The sequence below is a fragment of the Malania oleifera genome, chromosome 9 (genome assembly GCF_029873635.1).
Source record: "Malania oleifera isolate guangnan ecotype guangnan chromosome 9, ASM2987363v1, whole genome shotgun sequence".
Classification (NCBI taxonomy): Eukaryota; Viridiplantae; Streptophyta; class Magnoliopsida; order Santalales; family Ximeniaceae; genus Malania; species Malania oleifera.
The window spans coordinates 74,594,517-74,614,157 of NC_080425.1; the positions used below are offsets into that span (position 1 = coordinate 74,594,517).

The 19,641-nt window shown below is 37.9% G+C and overlaps 1 protein-coding gene across 4 annotated transcripts; it reads right to left on the reverse strand.

Moving 5' to 3' along the window:
• Window positions 1-2,469: 2,469 nt before the first annotated feature.
• On the reverse strand, window positions 2,470-11,774 carry LOC131164817 (UDP-N-acetylmuramoyl-L-alanyl-D-glutamate--2,6-diaminopimelate ligase MurE homolog, chloroplastic). Of its 4 annotated transcripts, none has more exons than XR_009139353.1 (6): window positions 9,831-11,774; window positions 7,124-7,240; window positions 6,680-6,855; window positions 5,926-6,071; window positions 5,128-5,340; window positions 2,470-3,132 (listed from the first exon to the last, which is right to left on the reverse strand). XR_009139353.1 is itself a non-coding variant. In XM_058122304.1 (5 exons), the coding sequence occupies exons 1-5, from the start codon at window positions 11,716-11,718 to the stop codon at window positions 5,322-5,324; spliced, it is 2,346 nt and encodes a 781-aa protein (XP_057978287.1). In that variant the 5' UTR covers window positions 11,719-11,774; the 3' UTR covers window positions 2,470-5,321. The 4 variants fall into 4 exon arrangements, 2 of the variants coding, with proteins under 2 accessions (XP_057978287.1, XP_057978288.1); XR_009139354.1 differs by having other exon boundaries at window positions 5,196-5,340; window positions 9,831-11,746; XM_058122304.1 differs by having other exon boundaries at window positions 2,470-5,340.
• Between the last annotated feature and the right edge of the window lie 7,867 nt (window positions 11,775-19,641).

Here is a 19,641-nt window from a genome sequence, read left to right on the forward strand (position 1 = left end):
CATGGACTCTTGTTAATCAAGTATGTTGTTGTATTGACTGCTTCTGCCTAAAACTGCTTTGGTAAGTCTGACTGCATACGCATACTTCTGGCTCTTTCAGTTATTGATCGGTTCATTTGCTTGGCTACGCTGTTATGCTGAGGCGTACCTAACATAGTTCTTTCCATCCTTACACCATGCTCATAGAAGAATTTCTTGAACCTGTTGTCATCATACTCACCATTGTTATCGGTTCTCAACTTCTTGATTTTCAAACCAGTTTCATTTTCAACCATTGTTTTCCAAATCTTAAAAGCATCAAAGACATCATATTTGTATTTCAAGAAGTAAACTCATACCTTCCAAGAATGATCGTCAATAAAGGTCATGAAGTAATTCCTTCCACCTAGGGATGAGACAGTCGTCGGTCTCTATACATCTGAGTGGACTAGTTCAAGTCTCTCATTCTTTAGTGTACCAGTGTATGTCTAGAAACTGACTCTCTTCTGTTTCCCGAGCATACAATCCTCACACATATCAATCTTTACTCACTGTAGATCACTCAACTTTCCCTTTGAGTGCATTATCCTGAGTCACTTCTCACTGATGTGACCAAGTCGTTGATGTCAAATGTTGCTATCGACATTTCCTGTAGCAACTAAAATAGATATACATGCATTAGAAATCACATAAAGCGTTCCACTTTTCTTACCTCGTGTAATCGATAATGCACCCTTTGAAATCTTCCACTTATCGCCAATGAATGTTGTGATGTATCCCTCATATGCCAGTTGACCAACTGAGATCAAGTTCTTTCTCAGGTCTGGAATATATCAGACTTTCTTCAACTTCTATACTGACCCGTTCATTTTGATCTTCACAATTCCCTTACTAGTTATGTTGTAAGGTTGATTATTGTCAAGGTATACCTTACCAAAGTCACCCAGTATATACTCCTCTAGGCAATTTTACTACAAGTGGCATAAAATGAGACTCCAGAATCTAAGATCCAAGACTCCTTCTTGCTTTCCAAAGATCATATCAACATATCACCTTCTTTTGAAGTAATATTTGCTTCTGTCTTCGCCTCATATTCCTTTCTTGGACCTTTGCACTGAATCTCTGAAATGACCGAACTTTCCATAATTCCAGTACTCAATGTTCTTTGTGCCCTGGGAACCTTTGAGATTTTTGGATTTGAATCGCCTGGACCTATACCTGCCGTGATTGTTTGATTGGCCATGCTCGCTTCCTTTCCATGAATCTCTCGCTTGGCTTTCCACATTCAATGCTAAACTTGAATTAAAAGTAGTGTTTGACATCCTGATCTCTTCCGTAAAAATCATGCTGACGACTTCATCAAAATTCAGCTTTGATTTTCCTACAAAACTATTGATCACATTAACAATACATTTCCAACTCTCAGGTAATTGACTAAGAATCAGTAAGACACAGATCTCACTATCAAACTTGATTTCAACTAAGGCGAGTTGATCTGACAACTCATTGAAATTATTTAGATGTCTACTAAAACTTTCACCTCGGATATGTTCATGGTAAATAACTTCTTCATTAAGTGTATCTTATTGGCGACTAATGACTGCTCACACATGTTAGAAAACGTATCCATAAGAGATTTGGTGGTTGTCATGTGCTTAATATTAAAGGCAACAGACTTTACCAGCGTCATCCTGATAGCTCCGAAAGTTTTTCGATCAAAGCAACTCCCACTCATCCTCCTTCATGGAATATGACTTTCCCGTCAATGGTAAGTGCAACTCCTTACCAAAGAAGTAGTCCTCGATTTGCATCTTCCAGAAACTGAAGTTGATGCCTTTAAATATCTCGATCTTTAAGCTATTTTTGTTTGACATCTCGATTCATTGATCTAGAGATGGAATCAACTCAAATGGACAACACGGTTGAATTCAGAACGGTTGAAAACCTTAGAAATTATTCAAGTCATTTAAAAACAGACTTGAAATGACTTCGAAAAACTGGTTAAACCTTCTGGTCAAAATCGATCTATTTTCCGTTAAACTTAACGAAATATACTCACTTAACAGAATATTATGACGTTGTTAGTAACGACATTAATTAACGTCGTTAACTAATTGCTGACGTGACAGGTGGAACCCGGTGATGATATGATACTAACGTGGCAAGTGGGGCCTAATGATGACGTGTCGCTGATGTGGCAGTGGGGCTTAGTGCTGACGTGTCTACTAACGTGGTAATGGAGCCAATGATGATTGCGTTAAATTACACCAAGTAAATTTCCAAGAAAGTAGAGGGTCACAATGGACCGCTTAAGTCTCACTTTCCTAAACAGAATTTTCCTTAAACACGTAGTTAGCACAATATAGCTCCTGGGACCTCTGATTTTGCTCAGATTTGGAAATTTTTCTTTGATCTAGCAACTTTGTTCCAACTTGTCTCTGATGCCACTTGTTAAAGATTTAGGAACAATAATCACACACACAAGCAAAATAAGCACACAAAATAGAACACCCAATTTACGTGGTTCGGTTTAATCTGACCTACATCCACGGAGTACACTGAATATACTATAACTTGAGAGAAAAACAAAAGGAGACACACTCAACTCAACTCAACTCTTCTCACACTTTTCTCTCTCTCTCACCTTCAACACTCTCACACTTCTCGCTCACTCGCTTCACTTACACACTTCACACAATACAAATGTTCTTATTTATAGACACATAGGATAAATATAGAAGGAAATGAGTTATTGCATTCTAATGGGATAATGAACACGTAATATTTAATGAATTATTTTAGCACGTGATATCTCCGTATCCATTTTATCACCATGCAAAACTTCAGAAAATACAGGAGTTGAAGCACTGTTCATCAGCCTGCAACTTCTCCAGAAAGTTGCACTCATCCACTGGTTCGAAACCCTAACTTCCTGCAATCATCTTGCAACACCACCCAAACCATTGAAGACAGACCTCGAAACACCTTCAAATGAAGTTTCATGCTGTCCGGCCACTGAAGAGCCCCCATGTGTCGGCTGAAACTTTTCAGCGAACCCTCCTTCAAATTTGCACACTTTCTGCAAGTGGTCTTTGAGTGAGAAAACTTCCACAGTATTTTCCTGCTTCCAGATTTGCAAGAAATTACCTCCAGCTGCAAAAAAAAAAAAAAAAAAATTCCTTGTGATTTTGAAGTAGAATTTAGGAGAAATTCAAGTGTTAAGCCAGTGCTGCATGTTTGGAGAACAATTTCAGCAACAACATTGGATTCAGACTTCATTTGCTGCATTTTGTGAGCTTTTATTTCATGGAATCGTGAGAAATTGGAAGTCAGCTTGAGATAGTGGACTGCCCCCAGAAATGTTTCAGAGTTTTGAAGGTGTGCCAGCAATCAAATTGAAGCCCAGCCACTGTATTTTGAGAATTACTGTGACAAATTGGTTGTCTTTTGCAAGATTTTGATGTTGGTTTGAAGAATCCATCTTCCGGTGTTCAATACATATTTTTGGAGGATTAGTTCAGTGTGCCAGCACCTTTATCCAAGTTTACAAGTGGAGTTTTCTTGGAGTATTCGTAAGAATTGAAGTGTAATATTTGTAGAATATCTCGGAACTATAAAATCAGAGCAAGGACCTTTTGGTAACATTGTATGAACTTACACTACTTGAAATTGATTTTTAATAACGCATGTCTATTTGGTACTTGTATGAATTTGCATTGGTCCATATTTACTCTCTGGTTGGAAAAAATAATAATAATGAGTCAGTTTCGTATATGTGGCTCCTGCCTAGTTGGCAATTCTCAACAATTATAGGACCGTGTAGTCTCAAACAACTTTCTTCTAGTGTTACCGATTACTGCCTTAAATTTGAAGACCTCATTTATCAATATGCCCTTAGGAACCTAGCATGGAAAGGGTTGAGGGATGAAATCAGAAGGCATATAAATATTCCAAAACATCCCACTTACTCTATTTGAGGCTTACCATTTGGTTTTGGAAGCTAAGAGATTGCTCCAGCTGCCAACCCATGACACCACTTCCTATTTTAAAGAATTTCTTCAGTCTAGATCATTTTCTCCATGGTCACAAGGTGTTCCTGGATCCATCCAAGATGTTTGAGAGAAAACTCAATTTGTTGAGGATATCAAAAGTGCCCATCCAAATTGTTGCATAATAGAATACCATGGCTGCATAAATGATTTGAGTATTACTATTGCACAAATTTTTGATTCTTCTGTCAACATGAGTCATGAATCTCCTCAAAATGAGGTCATGGACTTGCCTTTAGAGACCCATCCCTCACATATTCTCCCTCTACATTTTCCTTAACCAAATCTAATGAAACATTGCCCATCATCCTAGGATATGGACCAAATGCATATTTCTTGAGTTGCCAATAAATTTGGATATTAAATTAATTTCTTGTTTGGAGGACTTGTTCCTTTATCAGAGGATATTGCAGCCTTCTATGCTACTTGCAGTTGTAGGATCCTCCACATAGACACCCAACAGTAATTGATGATAAAATGTAGATCGTATCTCCTCTTGATTGGCCTACATCTTCAACTTTGTTCCACACTCATGAAATTAATACTACGACCACTTCGAACCTCAAGGTTGCATTTTCACTAACAGGAGTTTGATGAACCATCAATGGAGAGCTTTAGATGTTTATTTGGTAGCTAGGACTTCTATTTTAGGTTGTGAACTTCTGGTTATTTTAGAAGTTTAGTTAATTAAAGTTTATTTTGTGTATTTAAGTACTTGGGGTTATTATGTAATTCCTTGTTTCAATGGGGTTCTTATGTAAATATGTGTTAGTAGTAGTGGTATAAATGCTGGACAAGCAAGTTATTGTACAGTAATCACTTTTTGAATCAGATTGCTGCAGTTTGCTCTCCATCTCTCTCCCACAGGATTCCTACTTCTTTCTTCTTCCTCTCATCTCTGTTTTGTTCTGCCTCTCTTCTTCTGTCCTGTTCTATCCTGCTGCTTCTTCTTTCTTTTTTTCTTCTTTCTTCCTCTTCTTATTCTTCTTTTTCTAGTTCTCTCCCCTAATTCTCCTAATTCTCTCTCTATTTCTAAATTCTAATACTTGTCCTACATCAGCTGTCATAGATTAATGTGATATTGTCATGAAGTCCGTACCATGTCTTTCCTGGCAAAAAGCCTCCATCAGTGACCTTCAACTTTAAGACACAATTGCCTTCTCTTACCGAAAGTAATCACATGATTCTTGTCTAACGTCAAATTTTGCAAAGCATTCAGCATGAGCTGCCACACTTTATACAGGGACAATGGGAGCAACACACTGGCAGCCGTCTCTATGTTCTTTCACTATTTCAATGACTCTCAGGCAACCTGCAGGACCAAAAGGAAATGTCAAACACAGTTCATCAACGAATGATCAACACAAATATCTACGTCAGCTCTTTTTTTTTCACTATGATAATTTGTACTCACATGCAAAACATATTCACCATAAGAAAAAATTGCATGACCACCTATTTTACTTTTTCCATTGGCAAGCATCTTGCACCTTTACAGACAAACATATCAACCCAACAACTGACAGGAGATAACTTTGCTCACTCAAACGGCATTCCAATGCCTCTAATGTTAAATAGAAACTTGCAACTCTGTTGCTTAGATAAATGGACAAAAAGGAACCTATGGAAACTGACTATCATGCACATAAGCAATAACAATAGGTTTATCCTATGTGGTAAACTTCACTTTGCAATAGTTTATCAAACTAAAAGACTAAGTCAGCATAGATTCACTTGAATTGCTCTATGCCACTCCGCTTGCTTCATTTATTCATGTGCAGATCAGAAAGAGTTTGACAAACACAATTGAGTCCCCTCATATGACAAAGTAGTTCTTCCCAAGATATTGGTAATCACAACTATATTTATGGAAAGTTAAATTAACGTTTCATCTTACCGCCATGGGAATTCACTTGTGTCTATTCCAGCTTGATGAAGCTCATCAACATAGTACAACGCTTCCCTGCACTCCTCTCTATCGTCAAAGAACTCCTTTTTGTCACCTTCTATCTGATATGTTTCATGGCCTTTGCCAGTGACTACCTGCAGCACAAAGGCAGTAACATCAACAAATATATGCAGGGAATAATAAATAAAAAAAAAGGCATGGCTAGGATAAGCTATTGCTAATAGATAATCCATCAAACACATGAGAGAGGAAGAAAACCAAATTTTCCACTTTCATTTATTTTCTGAATTGTCAAGGGCTAATACAAAGCAGCCCCATTTTTTATCATTATTTTTTTTCAGAAAGTTTATCTAGATTTATATTCCAGTGACCAATTAGTTTCTACTTTTTACAAATTACACAAGGAGTTGTTTGAAAATTTTCTGTGAAAACTGAAAGGACAAACCAATGTCTTTGTTCCCAAATGCTTACAATTGGGTGAATTTGATTTCTTCCCACTCATGTTTGCCCACAAACCTTGAAATAAAAAAATGAAGCAGAATAGGACTTCAAAAACATTGTTTACAAGAGGATTGTTTGAAAAATTGCTGTGAGAACTGAAATAAAGAACCAATATCCTTGTTTCAGGATGATCTATTAGTTTCAAATACTTTCAATTGGGTGAGCTGTGAGTTCTTCCAGCCCATGCTTGTTTACAGACTTTCAAAGCAAAAGAATAAATATTAGGACTTCAAAAACTTACAACCATATCACCCTCCTCGCCCATGGCAACAGCAGCACGTACGGCTACCCGTCTAATATCATGCAGGAAGAGCCTGTGACCATTTGGAAGGGGTGGATAGTAATCATTCTCTCCATATTTCAAGTAATCTTGCATTGACCATCCAACACCAGACAACATGTCATCCAAGATGTCCACTGATGAAGACAAAACACCAACCACCAGTCAATGTCAGGGTTCCAGGAATTTAATTTTGCAACTCAGCATTAACTCTTTTTTAGCTTCCGGCATGTAAAGGCACATTCTTCTGTTCCAAATATATGGCAGTTCTCAATGAAGAAAACTAAAGCCTTGTCATATATTTTGGAGAACAAATCAGCACTAGACAAGTATATTATAAATTAATTTTTATTCAACAGTTGTGATGACATAGTTTGTTGGCGCAGTAAGATTTGTAACACATACATGGATCTTCATTTCTTGGATTGTCTGATGTCAACATAACCACATCACTTTTGTCCGTGGCTATTTTTGTCATCATGGGTCTCTTCCCTCTATCGCACTCACCACCGCAACCAATAACTTCAGATAAAGCAATAATTGTTAGACAGTCGAGTCTTTATTGACATTATGTACTGCTACAGCATTAGAATTCAGGTAACACTATAATAACTTCATCAGGATTACATTTGTATTCCAACTTTCCAATGAACCCTTTTCATAACATATTCCATTTCTTTCCTCATACATGATAAAGGAAACATAATAACAGCCACAGATGTCAAGGATAACTGACAATCATAAGAACAGTATATTCAATATAATGTGTTGAATAATATTTTACACTTGAACAATATTTTAGAATTTGAACATTATGATTCAATTTCGAGATATTTTCAAACTTCAAAAATTCAACTGCTTTCAGCCTTTTATTATATTTTTTTTTTGGATAGAAATTTGAATGTTGCAGAGCATACCTACAATTTCAACAAGCATCATGACAGATGTCAGTGCAGGAAATTAACACCGGGATTCAATTATCAAGACATTTACTTCTATTTTTTTTGTTGGGAGAGGGGGGCTTGGAATCTTGTGGCTGAGGAATGTGTACAACAATGCCATATGCCAAGACAGCACCAATTGATGGTCTATCATGGGTATCTCCTACTTTTTGGATTACTAACTATTTTTTCTTGAGGAAAGCACATAGCATTCTCATTCAATGGTTGTTGGGTGCCTCAGTGGATGCTCATCATGGTTGTTGCCATGGTTTCTGACCACAAATAGTCTTGTGCCTGGTTGGTTATGCTTGCAAGATGTATAGGTTAACACAGTGGCTTGTCAGCTATAATTATCATGTGGCTACATGCTCATGTTGGATGGTGGCTTGATTGAAGGATGTCCCTACACAATGGCACATTGATTTGACTCATAGGCCACATACTCTGCCAGGGACATGAGTGATGACACATTGACCAATAAGACAGTTACTCGGCAATTTTTGTGATGGCTAACTGGCACTCCTTTGGATTGAGGAGATTTCCTGGGTTTCCAATATGTGGCAATATTCCAACCATGCAGCAACAACTAGAGCAGTTAGTGTCTTGTGCCACATGCTAGTTGCATCTAGCACAGCCTAGGCAGTTAGGGTTGTCAACTGCAAGTCCATTGAGAGTTAGGAATGTCCATTGTGTAAAACAGACATACTACATGCCTAAAACATTGTGAAATGCATGTGTGGGTGTTCATGCGTGCATGTAGAGTGCATTTCCTTTGTCCTAATAAAAGACTGAAGGTTGGGAGGTGTTGTTCCTGTAAACAGTGTCTCGATTTGCATGCTTTGTTCTACCTCAATACTGACACAATAATGGATTGGAAAATTTTCTTGATTGAGCAATGATTTCCAAGTGTGATGGGCAATTCAAAATACAAAAGAAAGTGGCAATGTTGCCAACAAGTTGAAGTCACCAAACTTAAGATTCATCCAAACTTCAATGTGCATTTTCTCAAACTCTTCCATGTAGATCTCCTAAATGCTGGTAAAAGACAAGTGAAAAGAGCCCCCCAGTGATTAGAAAGCAATTTGAAAGAGATCCCAATAAAATTTTGGATCATAAAACTGAGGAAGAGAATAAACAAATGACTTATTAATTGGTGAAGTGGAGGGGACTGCCAGAGGTAGAAGCAAGTTAGCAAAGGGATGTAACATTGTGGCTGATTGAGAAGCAAGGGATTACCTTGACTAGGCATCAGTGTTTTCCGATGGGGTGGTTTATCAGCCCCTTGATCACTTGATATGGCTAAGGCATGAGGACAAAAATGTCATATGCCAAGGCACCTATCATGGGCTATCTGCACATTTCAAATTGCTAGCTATGTTGCTTGGGGAAGTGAATGGCATTGTCATTCAATTGTTGTTGGGGTGCCATGGAGGATAACAATCATGGTCAAAGATGGACATGGTTGAGGGCCTTGACTTGTCACTGACCAGTGACCACACTTACTCTTTTGGTTAGTTTCAGTAATGCTGGCAAAACGTGGCGATGGTTAATACTGTGACTTGTCAGGCACACATATTATGTGGCTACATGCTCATGTGGGGATAGTGGCATGATTGAAGGAATTCTATGCACAATGACTCATTGATTTGACCCTTAGACCATGTACTCCGATGAGGGACATGGGCTGTTGATTCACATTTTGGCCAACATAGCAGGTGCTTGGCAATTTTAAATAATGGCTGACCATCATTCCCTTGGATTGAAGAGATTTTGTGGGTCTACAACATCTGACAATATTCAAAAAACAATTAGAGCAAGCTAGTTCTTTGTTGGCACATGCTGGTTGCATACAGACCAGCCTAGGCAGTTGGGAATGTCATCTGTGTAAAATGTACATACACATGAAACACTATGAAATTCAAGTCTGTATGATCTTACATGCATGTAGATAGTGTTTCCTCTGTCTTAATAAAGAACTGAAGGTTGGGAAATGTTGTTCTGTAAACAATGTGTCGATGTGCATGCTTTGTTCTCTCTCATTAACTGACAGGATAATTTGATTATGGGAAGATTGGCTGAACTAAGTGGGGCTTGGTGATTTCATAGTATTAAGCCCTATGACACCCAAGATAGTATGGGAAAAGATCTTACTTTCGCTGGAGAAAGCATACCAGTGATAATCCTCCTTGGTCCAAGCTCCCTCACAGAATCAAGTAGCCTAGACAAAGCATCAGGAGTATGAGCATAGTCCACAATCACCCCAAATGCTTGTTCCTCATCTATCAGTTCACACCTACCCGGAACTGCATCAACCTCTTCAATCCCTCTAACAATGTCTTCCAGCGGTGCCCCAACTGCAATACCAACAGCAACAGTAGCAAGAATATTGTAAATATTATGCCTCCCAAGCAGTCCTGATGAAATCTCCAATATACCCTGTGGAGTATTAACTAAAACCTGGGTCTCAAACAGGGAGAGATCAAACTTTAATGGATGCACATGGGCATTCTTGTTCTCCATTGCAAAGGTCACAACAGGGACATTAGGGTTTCCTTGTGCAATAAAGAAAGATGCATTTGGGTCATCAATATTGACAATTTTCCGGTGCCGTTGAGGGTCCACCATCCTTGAAAACAACTTGGCCTTGGCATCCCTATACTCCTCCTCCGAGCCATGGAAATCCCTATGGTCCCTCGTCAAATTTGTAAAAACTGCAATATCAAAATCAACCTCACTACTCCTCCCAAGAGCTAGTCCATGGAAAGAAGCTTCCATGACAACTGCCTCAGTCCCATTATGAATCATCTTCGCCATCAACTTTTGAATCAAAACAGCATCCGGGGTTGTGTTTGGTGATTCCAACTTGTTCTCTCCATGCACATAATATGCAACTGTGCTCAACATTCCACTTCTCAGCCCCATTGCTTCATACATGCCTTTTATCAAGTAGGCAGTTGTAGTTTTACCATGTGTACCGGAGATACCAATCACCGACAAATTCTTTGATGGGTGTCTGTAAAAAGAGGCAGCCAATACAGGAAGAACCAAATTGGTGTCTTCCACAATGACCAGCGCTTTGCATCCCAAAGTTTCCTCTATATCTATCTCCTTGCTTGCCACAGCCGCCACAGCCCCCCTCTTGTCAGCCTCACTCAAATACAAATGCCCATCAGTTTTCATCCCAACACAGCACACGAACAAATCGCCTGAGCAAACCAATCGCGAATCATGTTGAACACCTGTAATCTCAACCTCTAAATCACCAAAAACTGACACAGGCACGACCTTGCTCTCATCCAAGAGCTCGGCCAGGGTCATTTTAAACTTGGGTTCCACAATTCTAGCATTAGACTTCCCTGAACTATCAAGATCAATATCAAAAGACGGAGAAGAAGACGGCGACGCCTTTTCTTTACCGTCATTACTCGAATCACTCAACTCATCAAATCCCGCAGACCCATGTTCGACCGAGTCCTTGGGAATCACTGTAAGCCCTTGAAGCTCTTTAATTTCCTCCAAATCGACGACCTCCTCCGGCAACAATTCTTCAATCCCTTCAGCGGCTTGCCGTTGAACCCCCTTCTCCTTCTTGGGATTGGGCTTCAAAAGTCCTTGCTTGACGAACTCTTTGCGCTTGAGGGCGATGGCTTTATCAATTTCTCCAAACAAATCGTCCCCAGAATTATCCGAATCAATATAATCGGGATTGTCGGGTGCGTCCTCTTCGTCGGCAAGGGCAGCGAGGAACGTGGGCTGGTCCTTCTTGAACTGCTCCTCTTGGAGGCGGCGGGCACGGGCGGCCTGGCGGTGAATCTGCTCAAATTTGGAGACACCATGCGCGGTATCTTCAGAGGCTTCAGGTGGGTCGTCGTCAGATGGTGTGGGGTAGTATTTTCCGTCGGGGCCGATGGCAGCCGGAGACTGGATAGTTCTGCGGAGGGAGGACAGAGAAGAAAGGTGGTTGAAGCAGAGCAGTGAGGGTTTGAGAGAAAAGGAGGGAAGAGAAACGTAGGGAGGTGAGGGAAGGAGGATTTGGCGGGAGAGTGGAGTCGAAGCCATGACAGAGATCAAGAGAGAGGTTTAGTGCATTGGCAAGAAGATAGGGGTTTATGTTTATCGGATAATGCCTGCAAAATGGAGCAAATTTTTACCGACGCGCGCACACTTTTTTCGTCCCTAAAAACTTCAAATGTCGAAAATTAATTTTTTATTTTTTATTTTACAATATTACAAATTAATTGGCGGGAGAGTGCAGATTTTCAGCGTTGTTTTGATGAAGAAAGGAGTTTATGTTTATGGGACAACTTTTTTTAGAAAATAACAAAAATATTTTTGAAAATATAATAACAACAATAAAACCAAACCTTTGTCTCACTAAGTTAAGTCGATTATATGAATTCTTTTCTACCAATTTATGTGATCATAGATCATTTCTTTTGATAGATTCAAAGATATTAAATTCTTATTCGCTATCTCCTCCCAAGTTATTTTAAGTCTATCCCTACCCTTTCTACTCCCCCCTATAGTAACTAAGTCACTTTTCCTCATAAGTGCATTATGTGACCTACGTTACAAGTGTTCATACCATCTGAGTCGTCTCTCCCTTATCTTTTCTTCTATAAGAGTTACACCTAACTTACCACGAATATGTTCATTCCTTAATTTATCTTTCAATATTATATCACTTATTCATCTAAGCATTCTTATTTCGGCAACTTTTATTTTTTGGATATTATGTCTCTTCATTGCCCAACATTCCAATCCATAAAGTATAACTAGTCTTATAGCTATCATATAAAACTTCCTTTTTAATTTTAAGGGTATTCTACGATCACATAGCACACTTGGAGTACTTCTTCATTTTACCTAACCTGCTTTAACTCTATGCATTACATCAACTTCAATTTCTCCTTCAACTTACATAATAGATTCAAGGTATCGAAATTTACAAGTGTTATTTATTTCTTCATCATCAAGTTTAACTTTGTCTCCAATATTCTTCTTATCATTACTAAAATTACATTTCATATATTTTGTTTTATTTCTACTTATCCTAAAGCTTCTATAGTCCAAAGCATCTCTCCATAATTCTAACTCAGTTTCTACTTCGTCCCTAGTTTCGTTAATTAATACAATATCATCTACAAACAACATACACCATGGAATCTCCTTTTGAATACTCTTAATTAATTGGTCCATCACTAAAGCAAAAACATAATGACTCAAAGCAAATCATTGATGTACACCTATGGCAATTGGAAATTCTCTAACTTCTCTATCTATAATCCTTACACTAGTCATTACTCTATCGTACATATCCTTAATGACACCAGTATACCTACAACATACACTCTTTTTTTTTTAAAACCCACCATAGAACTTCCTTAAGTATCCTATCATATGCTTTTTCAAGGTCAATAAATATCATATGCAAGTCTCTCTTTTTTTCGTTAAAATTTTCCATTAATCTTCTTAAAAGATAAATAACTTCTGTGGTAGATCTCCGAGGTATAAAACCAAAATTGATTTTCTGAGATTTTCTTTTCTTACCTTAATCTTTGTTCAACTACCATTTCTTATAGTTTCATCGTATGACTCATAAGTTTAATTCCACGATAGTTATTACAATTTTGAATATCTCCTTTATTTTTATATATAGGTATTAAAGTGATTTTCCTCCATTCATCTGTCATTTTCTTAGTTTTTACAATTGTATTAAATAAATTAGTTAATCATATAATTCCGTTATCACCCAAGCATTTCCAAACTTCAAATGAGATGTTATCTGGTCTCATTGCTTTCCCATTTTTCATCTTTTTTTAGTGCAAACTTAACTTCATTAACTCTAATTTTGCGAATAAATCTTATATTTTTAGTATTTTCCTTATTTGACAATTCTAAATTTAAGCCTTCTATTTGGTTTTCGTTAAATAACTTACTAAAGTAACTTCGCCATCTTTCTTTAATATCTTTGTCCTTAACCAAGACAATATCATCCTCACCTTTTATACATTTTACATTTCCTAAGTCCTTGCTTTTCCTTTCTCTAACTTTAATAAGTTTAAATATATCTCTTTCCCCTTCTTTTGCACATAATCTATCATATAAACTATTAAATGATCTATATTTAGCTTCACTGACAACCCTTTTTTGCATCTTTTATTGCCTCCTTATATTTTTCAAAGTTATCTATGTTTCTACATTTTTGCCACATTTTATACCAAATTATTTTTGTCTTTATGATTTTTTATACATCCTTATCCCACCACCAACTCTCTTTGTTATTCAAGAATCTTCCCCTTGATTCACCTAAAATCTCTTTTACTATCTTTTTAATAGAGCTAGCTAATCTATTCTAGAGAGTATTTGTATCTATCCCATCCTCTATGGTCCAATCGCCATCTTTGATCATTTTGTCTTTAAATTTTATTATATTTTCTCATTTTAGGTTCTACCATTTAGTTCTTCTACACTGGTTTATTTTATCCTTTTTCTTCCATTTCTTAATACATATATATAACACTAAGATTTTATGTTGTGTGGTTAGGCTTTCACTTGGAATAACTTTACAATCCTTGCATGATAAACGATCTACCCTCCTAGTTAAAAAAAAAAATCTATTTGACTTCTATTTTGTCCATTTTAAAGGTTATTAAGTGTTTTTCTCTCTTCTTAAAGCAAGTATTCATTATACTAAAATCATATGACATAGCAAAGTCTAAGATCATCTCCCCAGACTCATTTTTGTCTTCATATCCATATCCTCTTTATATCCTCTCATAATTTTTATTATCTCTTCCAACGTGTCCATTTAGATCTCCTCCTATAAATATCAGTCCCTGGTATGCCTTGTATAATATTATCCATATCTTCCCAAAATTGTCTCTTAAGATTTTCGGTTAACCCAACTTGAGGAGCATAAGCACTAATGATATTTATTATCTCTTGTCCTAATACTATCTTGAGTTTTATAATTCTATCTCTTACTCAAGTTACATATACAACGCTATCTTTTAACCTTTTCTATAATAATGCCTACTTCATTCTTATGTAATGACTCAAAGAATAATGATATTTAAATAATAGAGAGGAAGGAGGCAGCAGATTGCATTCATCGATGATGTTGCACTTTGGGATGCAACGACCAAGAAAATTTATCAGGACCTTGACGACGAGGGTACAAGAGGGCCTTGTCGACGAAGACAAGTTTCATCGACGAGAAGATACCGAGAGAGGAATTTGGGGAAATCTGAAATTCGTCGACAAAGGTGCAGGTTCGTCAATGAACTTTCTATAGGACTCGTCGATGAGGTAACGTGTCTCATCGACGAATCCAACCCTATAAATAACACAAAACCCGGATTTAAACGCAGAAATTAAGAAAAATCACTCCCTCTCTCTCTCTCTCTCTCTCTCTGTCTCTCTCTCTCTCTCTCCCTTTGATTTCTCTCTCCTCTCTCTTCGATTTCGGCTCCGTCGTTCGCCGGATCGATGATCTGAGGCCACCACGACGCTCTTGGAGAAGTTGTCTCCAAATCTGCCGGAGCGGATCGTTGGTGGAAGCGAGTTGAAATTCACCCCTAGGTTGAGGTAAGGTTTTTTATGCCAAATTTGATCTTTTTTGCAGTTATAGGAAATGAAACTTAGGTGAAAATATTGAAGTTTAGTTCTGTGAGTTGTTGGTTTTAGGGTGTTGCTCGGGGAACCCTGTGAGTGCAGAACGAGTAGATTTTTAGGGGGGATTTTCTTTTCAGTACCAGGTAAGGGAATAAACTAAAGCAGTTATTTTTCATGCAAATTATTATTATTTATCAATAAATTAATTTTCAAGAAAGCATGTATTATATCAGTATATTACAAAGGAAATGCACATTTGGAAAAATACTGCTATTATGTTGAAATGTATATATATGTATGAGATGTCAGAAATTATGATTTTAGAATATAAAGTATGATTTTATATAGAAAATGTGTGGTATAAATATTACTTTACATGAGAAGTATTATGATATGACTATGTTATGAATGAAGCATATTTTCAGGAATATGAAATATTACAGTACAAAATGATGTTGAAAATACATGATAATTGATTTATTATTCAGAATTATATGTATAAGATATTCGACGCAAGGCCGTGATTGATAGCCGATGCGAGGCTGTGTTTTATGTATGATTTTGGCGCAAGGCTGTATTTATTAAATATTCAGCGCGAGGCCATATTTATGAAATGTTCGGCACGAGGCCGTATTTATGAAATTATAGAAAATGCTATCAATCCATTTATGTTAAACGCTATGTTATCATGTATTAAATGTTATAAGAACCCGGATGTTAGTTTAGTTCAGTTCAGGAGCACGGTACTGTGGCTTATAGATCAGATATCTATGTTCAGATTGGTGCTAACCACCCCACGAGAGGGTGGGAGATAGATAGTTGATGTGACTTTTAGTGTAGAGTTGTAGACGTACACCTAGCAATCCAGACTAGGGAGTGGCAGGCCCATTGTACTTACAGACATTTTTGACTCGGCAGTGGTCGGCCAGCCATTGTCAGGTTCCGCCTTCGGGCTGCACAACCCGTCATGGGGGGTAATACATGACATCAGCTAGTTATTCATCGTGGGTACGTTTTCAGTATTATTAGCTATACCAAACAGTTATGATTAGTATGATTTATTAGAAATATGAACGTATACGTTTTTGCAGTTATTAAATGATGAATGATTTCTGGTATGAAGATTGTACTATATATCTATATTATCATTAAGTATTCATGTTGCCACATAGCTGTATTTAGTTTATTTTCCCTTTATTGAGAAATGTCTCACCCTCGAACATTAAATGATTTTTAGGAAACCTAGAGAGACCGGCGGGTCAGGGCCGCCGCTGAGTAAGTTGAGCTTCCCTGCTAGAAGGGTAAGTGTTGATCTAGGATCAGGAGATTTTTGTTGTATGATCCTAGGTTTATTTTGATGTTTTGGAGATCCTATATAAACACAGTATTTTGGTGATATAGTAGACTCTGGTATTATGTAATTATTGGTTGATGAATTACTGCTGCCTAGGTTCCGCTATGTATGATAGGTATCCCCGCTACCCACGGGTTCGGGTTGACTATTTTATTTTATTATGTTTTATTATATGTTAAGATAAGCACATTGTTATAGTTTGGTATCAGAGCCTAGGATACTAAGTTCTATAGACTTTAGAATGCAGGAATAATAATACCAGAGTATAGGATAAGGGAATTTGAGGTCTGGTTTTATAGTCTAGATGCAAGACTTCCATGGTGGTTTGTGTGATTTTCCTGGGGTGATGATTTCAGGAAAGTTATGGTAAACTATAGTCAGGTTGGGTATCTAGGATGCTAGATTGAACGTTGAATTAAGATTAGGAGAGATGGATTGATTAGGAATATATACTATATTGGTTGGGTGATATGTATAGTGAAGGGGTTTTGAATTAATTTATTTGCTTTTCAAGATGGACCCTGGTGGCAGTAGTGCCTATGCTAGTGGAAATGAGGGTGTAGGACCCTCAGGTGCTACAGTCAATGATTCGGATGCAGTTTTGCGCAGCGTGGCACAACAAGTCATGGCCGAAATTGCCAAGAGCTTGAGGGAACAGGGGGGTCCATCGGCATGCCACGGTAGCTCGGTAGAGAAATTCATAAAGATGAATCCTCTGGCTTTCTCAAGAGGGACAGATCCTGCAGTCATTGAAAATTGGGTGTAGGTGATAGAGAAAATATTTGCGGTGCTGCAGTGTTCAGAAGAGCAGTAGGTGCTATTTGCTACCTACAGACTAACTAGGGAGGCCGAGAGATGGTGGTCGGCGATGAAACTTTTAGAGAAGTAGAGGACGATACCTTTGGAGATGACATGGGATTGGTTTAAGGAGACATTCTTCGACAGGTATTTTCTAGCCTCGTCTAGGGAAGCGAAGATTGAGGAGTTCCTAAATCTGAAGCAGGGACAGTAGACCGTACAGCAGTCCGCGGCGAGGTTTATTGAGTTATCCTGCTTCACCCCCATACATCATACCAGATGAAGCAAAGAAGGTACGGCAGTTTGAGAGAGGTCCGAGGAGAGAAATTTATAAGTAGGTGTCGATACTGAAGTTGCAGGATTTTGTTGAGATGGTGGATAGAGCCACTATAGCGGAGATTGGGGAGCGGTTGGAGGCTAAGGAGCAAAGGCAGAAGAAAAGATCCACACCTTTTGGTTCTCAGTAGGGAGTCGGTCGTGGTTCGTGGAAGAGAGGTGGTTATTACAGAGACCAGAGATAGGAGACTTGGAATCGCGGTTTCCAAGGTGTGTAGGCATCTCCACCTTGCCCGTCTTGCGGGAAGAGACACCTGGGGGAGTGTAACGACCTGCTTAATTAACATGATTTTTTTTCCACTGTAATAATTAACATACTTTGATACCATATTAATAACCTAAGCAGCAAGAAGCATAATCACATAGACATAACCATATGAAAATATATACACAATACAAAAACCAATACCAGAGTGCTACCATTTTCCCCAAAATATACACATAACACTGTTTTCCCAAAATAACCTCTGCTAACGGGTAAACAAAAATCTTCCACTGTACTCACTTTGCTGTCAGGGCACTACCATCGCCCCTTTACTTGCGAGCCTAATTTGCTCGCCTACCTGGATCACCTGAAAAATGTTTCAACACTGGGATGAGCCAACGCTCGGTAAGACAATATATGCTATTACTAGTGTGTGGCAAATGAGTCATCATATCATAAAAATCTATTTCCATATAATCATGTATATCTGGATCTATAAATACAGTACAAATCATAATATTCATTACCATTTTCATGTCATTTAACACATCTGTATTTAAGTTACTATTCAAAATACTTCTAACATACATAAGTAATTCCCTTGTCTTTGTAAATCAGAATATACGTAATAATAATAGTAAACTTTCCCCTGTGGATATTTGTATGTCATGATTTAACCCCTCATGACAGGGTTGTGCGGCCCGTAGGCGGGATCTACACTGGCTGGCTGACCAGGTAAATCACTCTACTCCTTCGGTCAATTTGCCCACCTCTACCCATATCTGATGGGGAGCCTGTCCACGTCAAGGGCACTATACGATTGACCTACAGCCTATCATCTGAATAGGCGGTTGCACTCTGTAAACTGTATACTACATGTAGCTATGGTACCGTGCTCTGTAAATTATATGGTCCAACAGGGTCTGATACTATATACATATTCATATATATATACTCTTTCACTGTTTTCATCATGTTTTCAAAATTACCATAACACTATCTTTCTGTTCTGTACATACTATAACTGTAGCATCTCGATACTATCTCTGTATAACTGTCTATATATTCTGTAAATGCTCTGTCTGTATACTTTGAATGTTATGGTAATAGAAAACATGACATGTTTTACACTCTGTAAATCATAATACTAGAACTACGTAATCATAATACTGTATCTGTAATTCGTATAATCATGGTGTTAAAATCCATAAAATCATGGTACTGTAATTCACATAATCATACCACTGAAGTACATAAAATCATGAAACTACAATTCATAAAACATACTCCCATACTACATACATATTCTCAAGCCACACCATACTCGAGTACATAATTTTCATAAATAAATACACTGCATAATATTTTGAAATTTCCTAGCATAGCATATATCCCTTACCTTATCTCTGAAAAACCCCTACTGTACTCTAGCCCGATACCCGCAGGGCCTCCTACAAAACACCCTGAAACCAATATTTTTCAGAACTAAACATCAGTATTTTTCTGCCTGTATCATTTACTATAACTACCACAAGGCCAAAAGAAGACTAAAAGGCCTTACCCTGAATTTGGGATAATTTCCAACTCCGATTCCCAACCATCCGCTCCGGTAGATGCGTAGAGAACTCCGCCAAGAGCGTCGTGGTAGCTTTAGATCGTCGATCTGGCGACT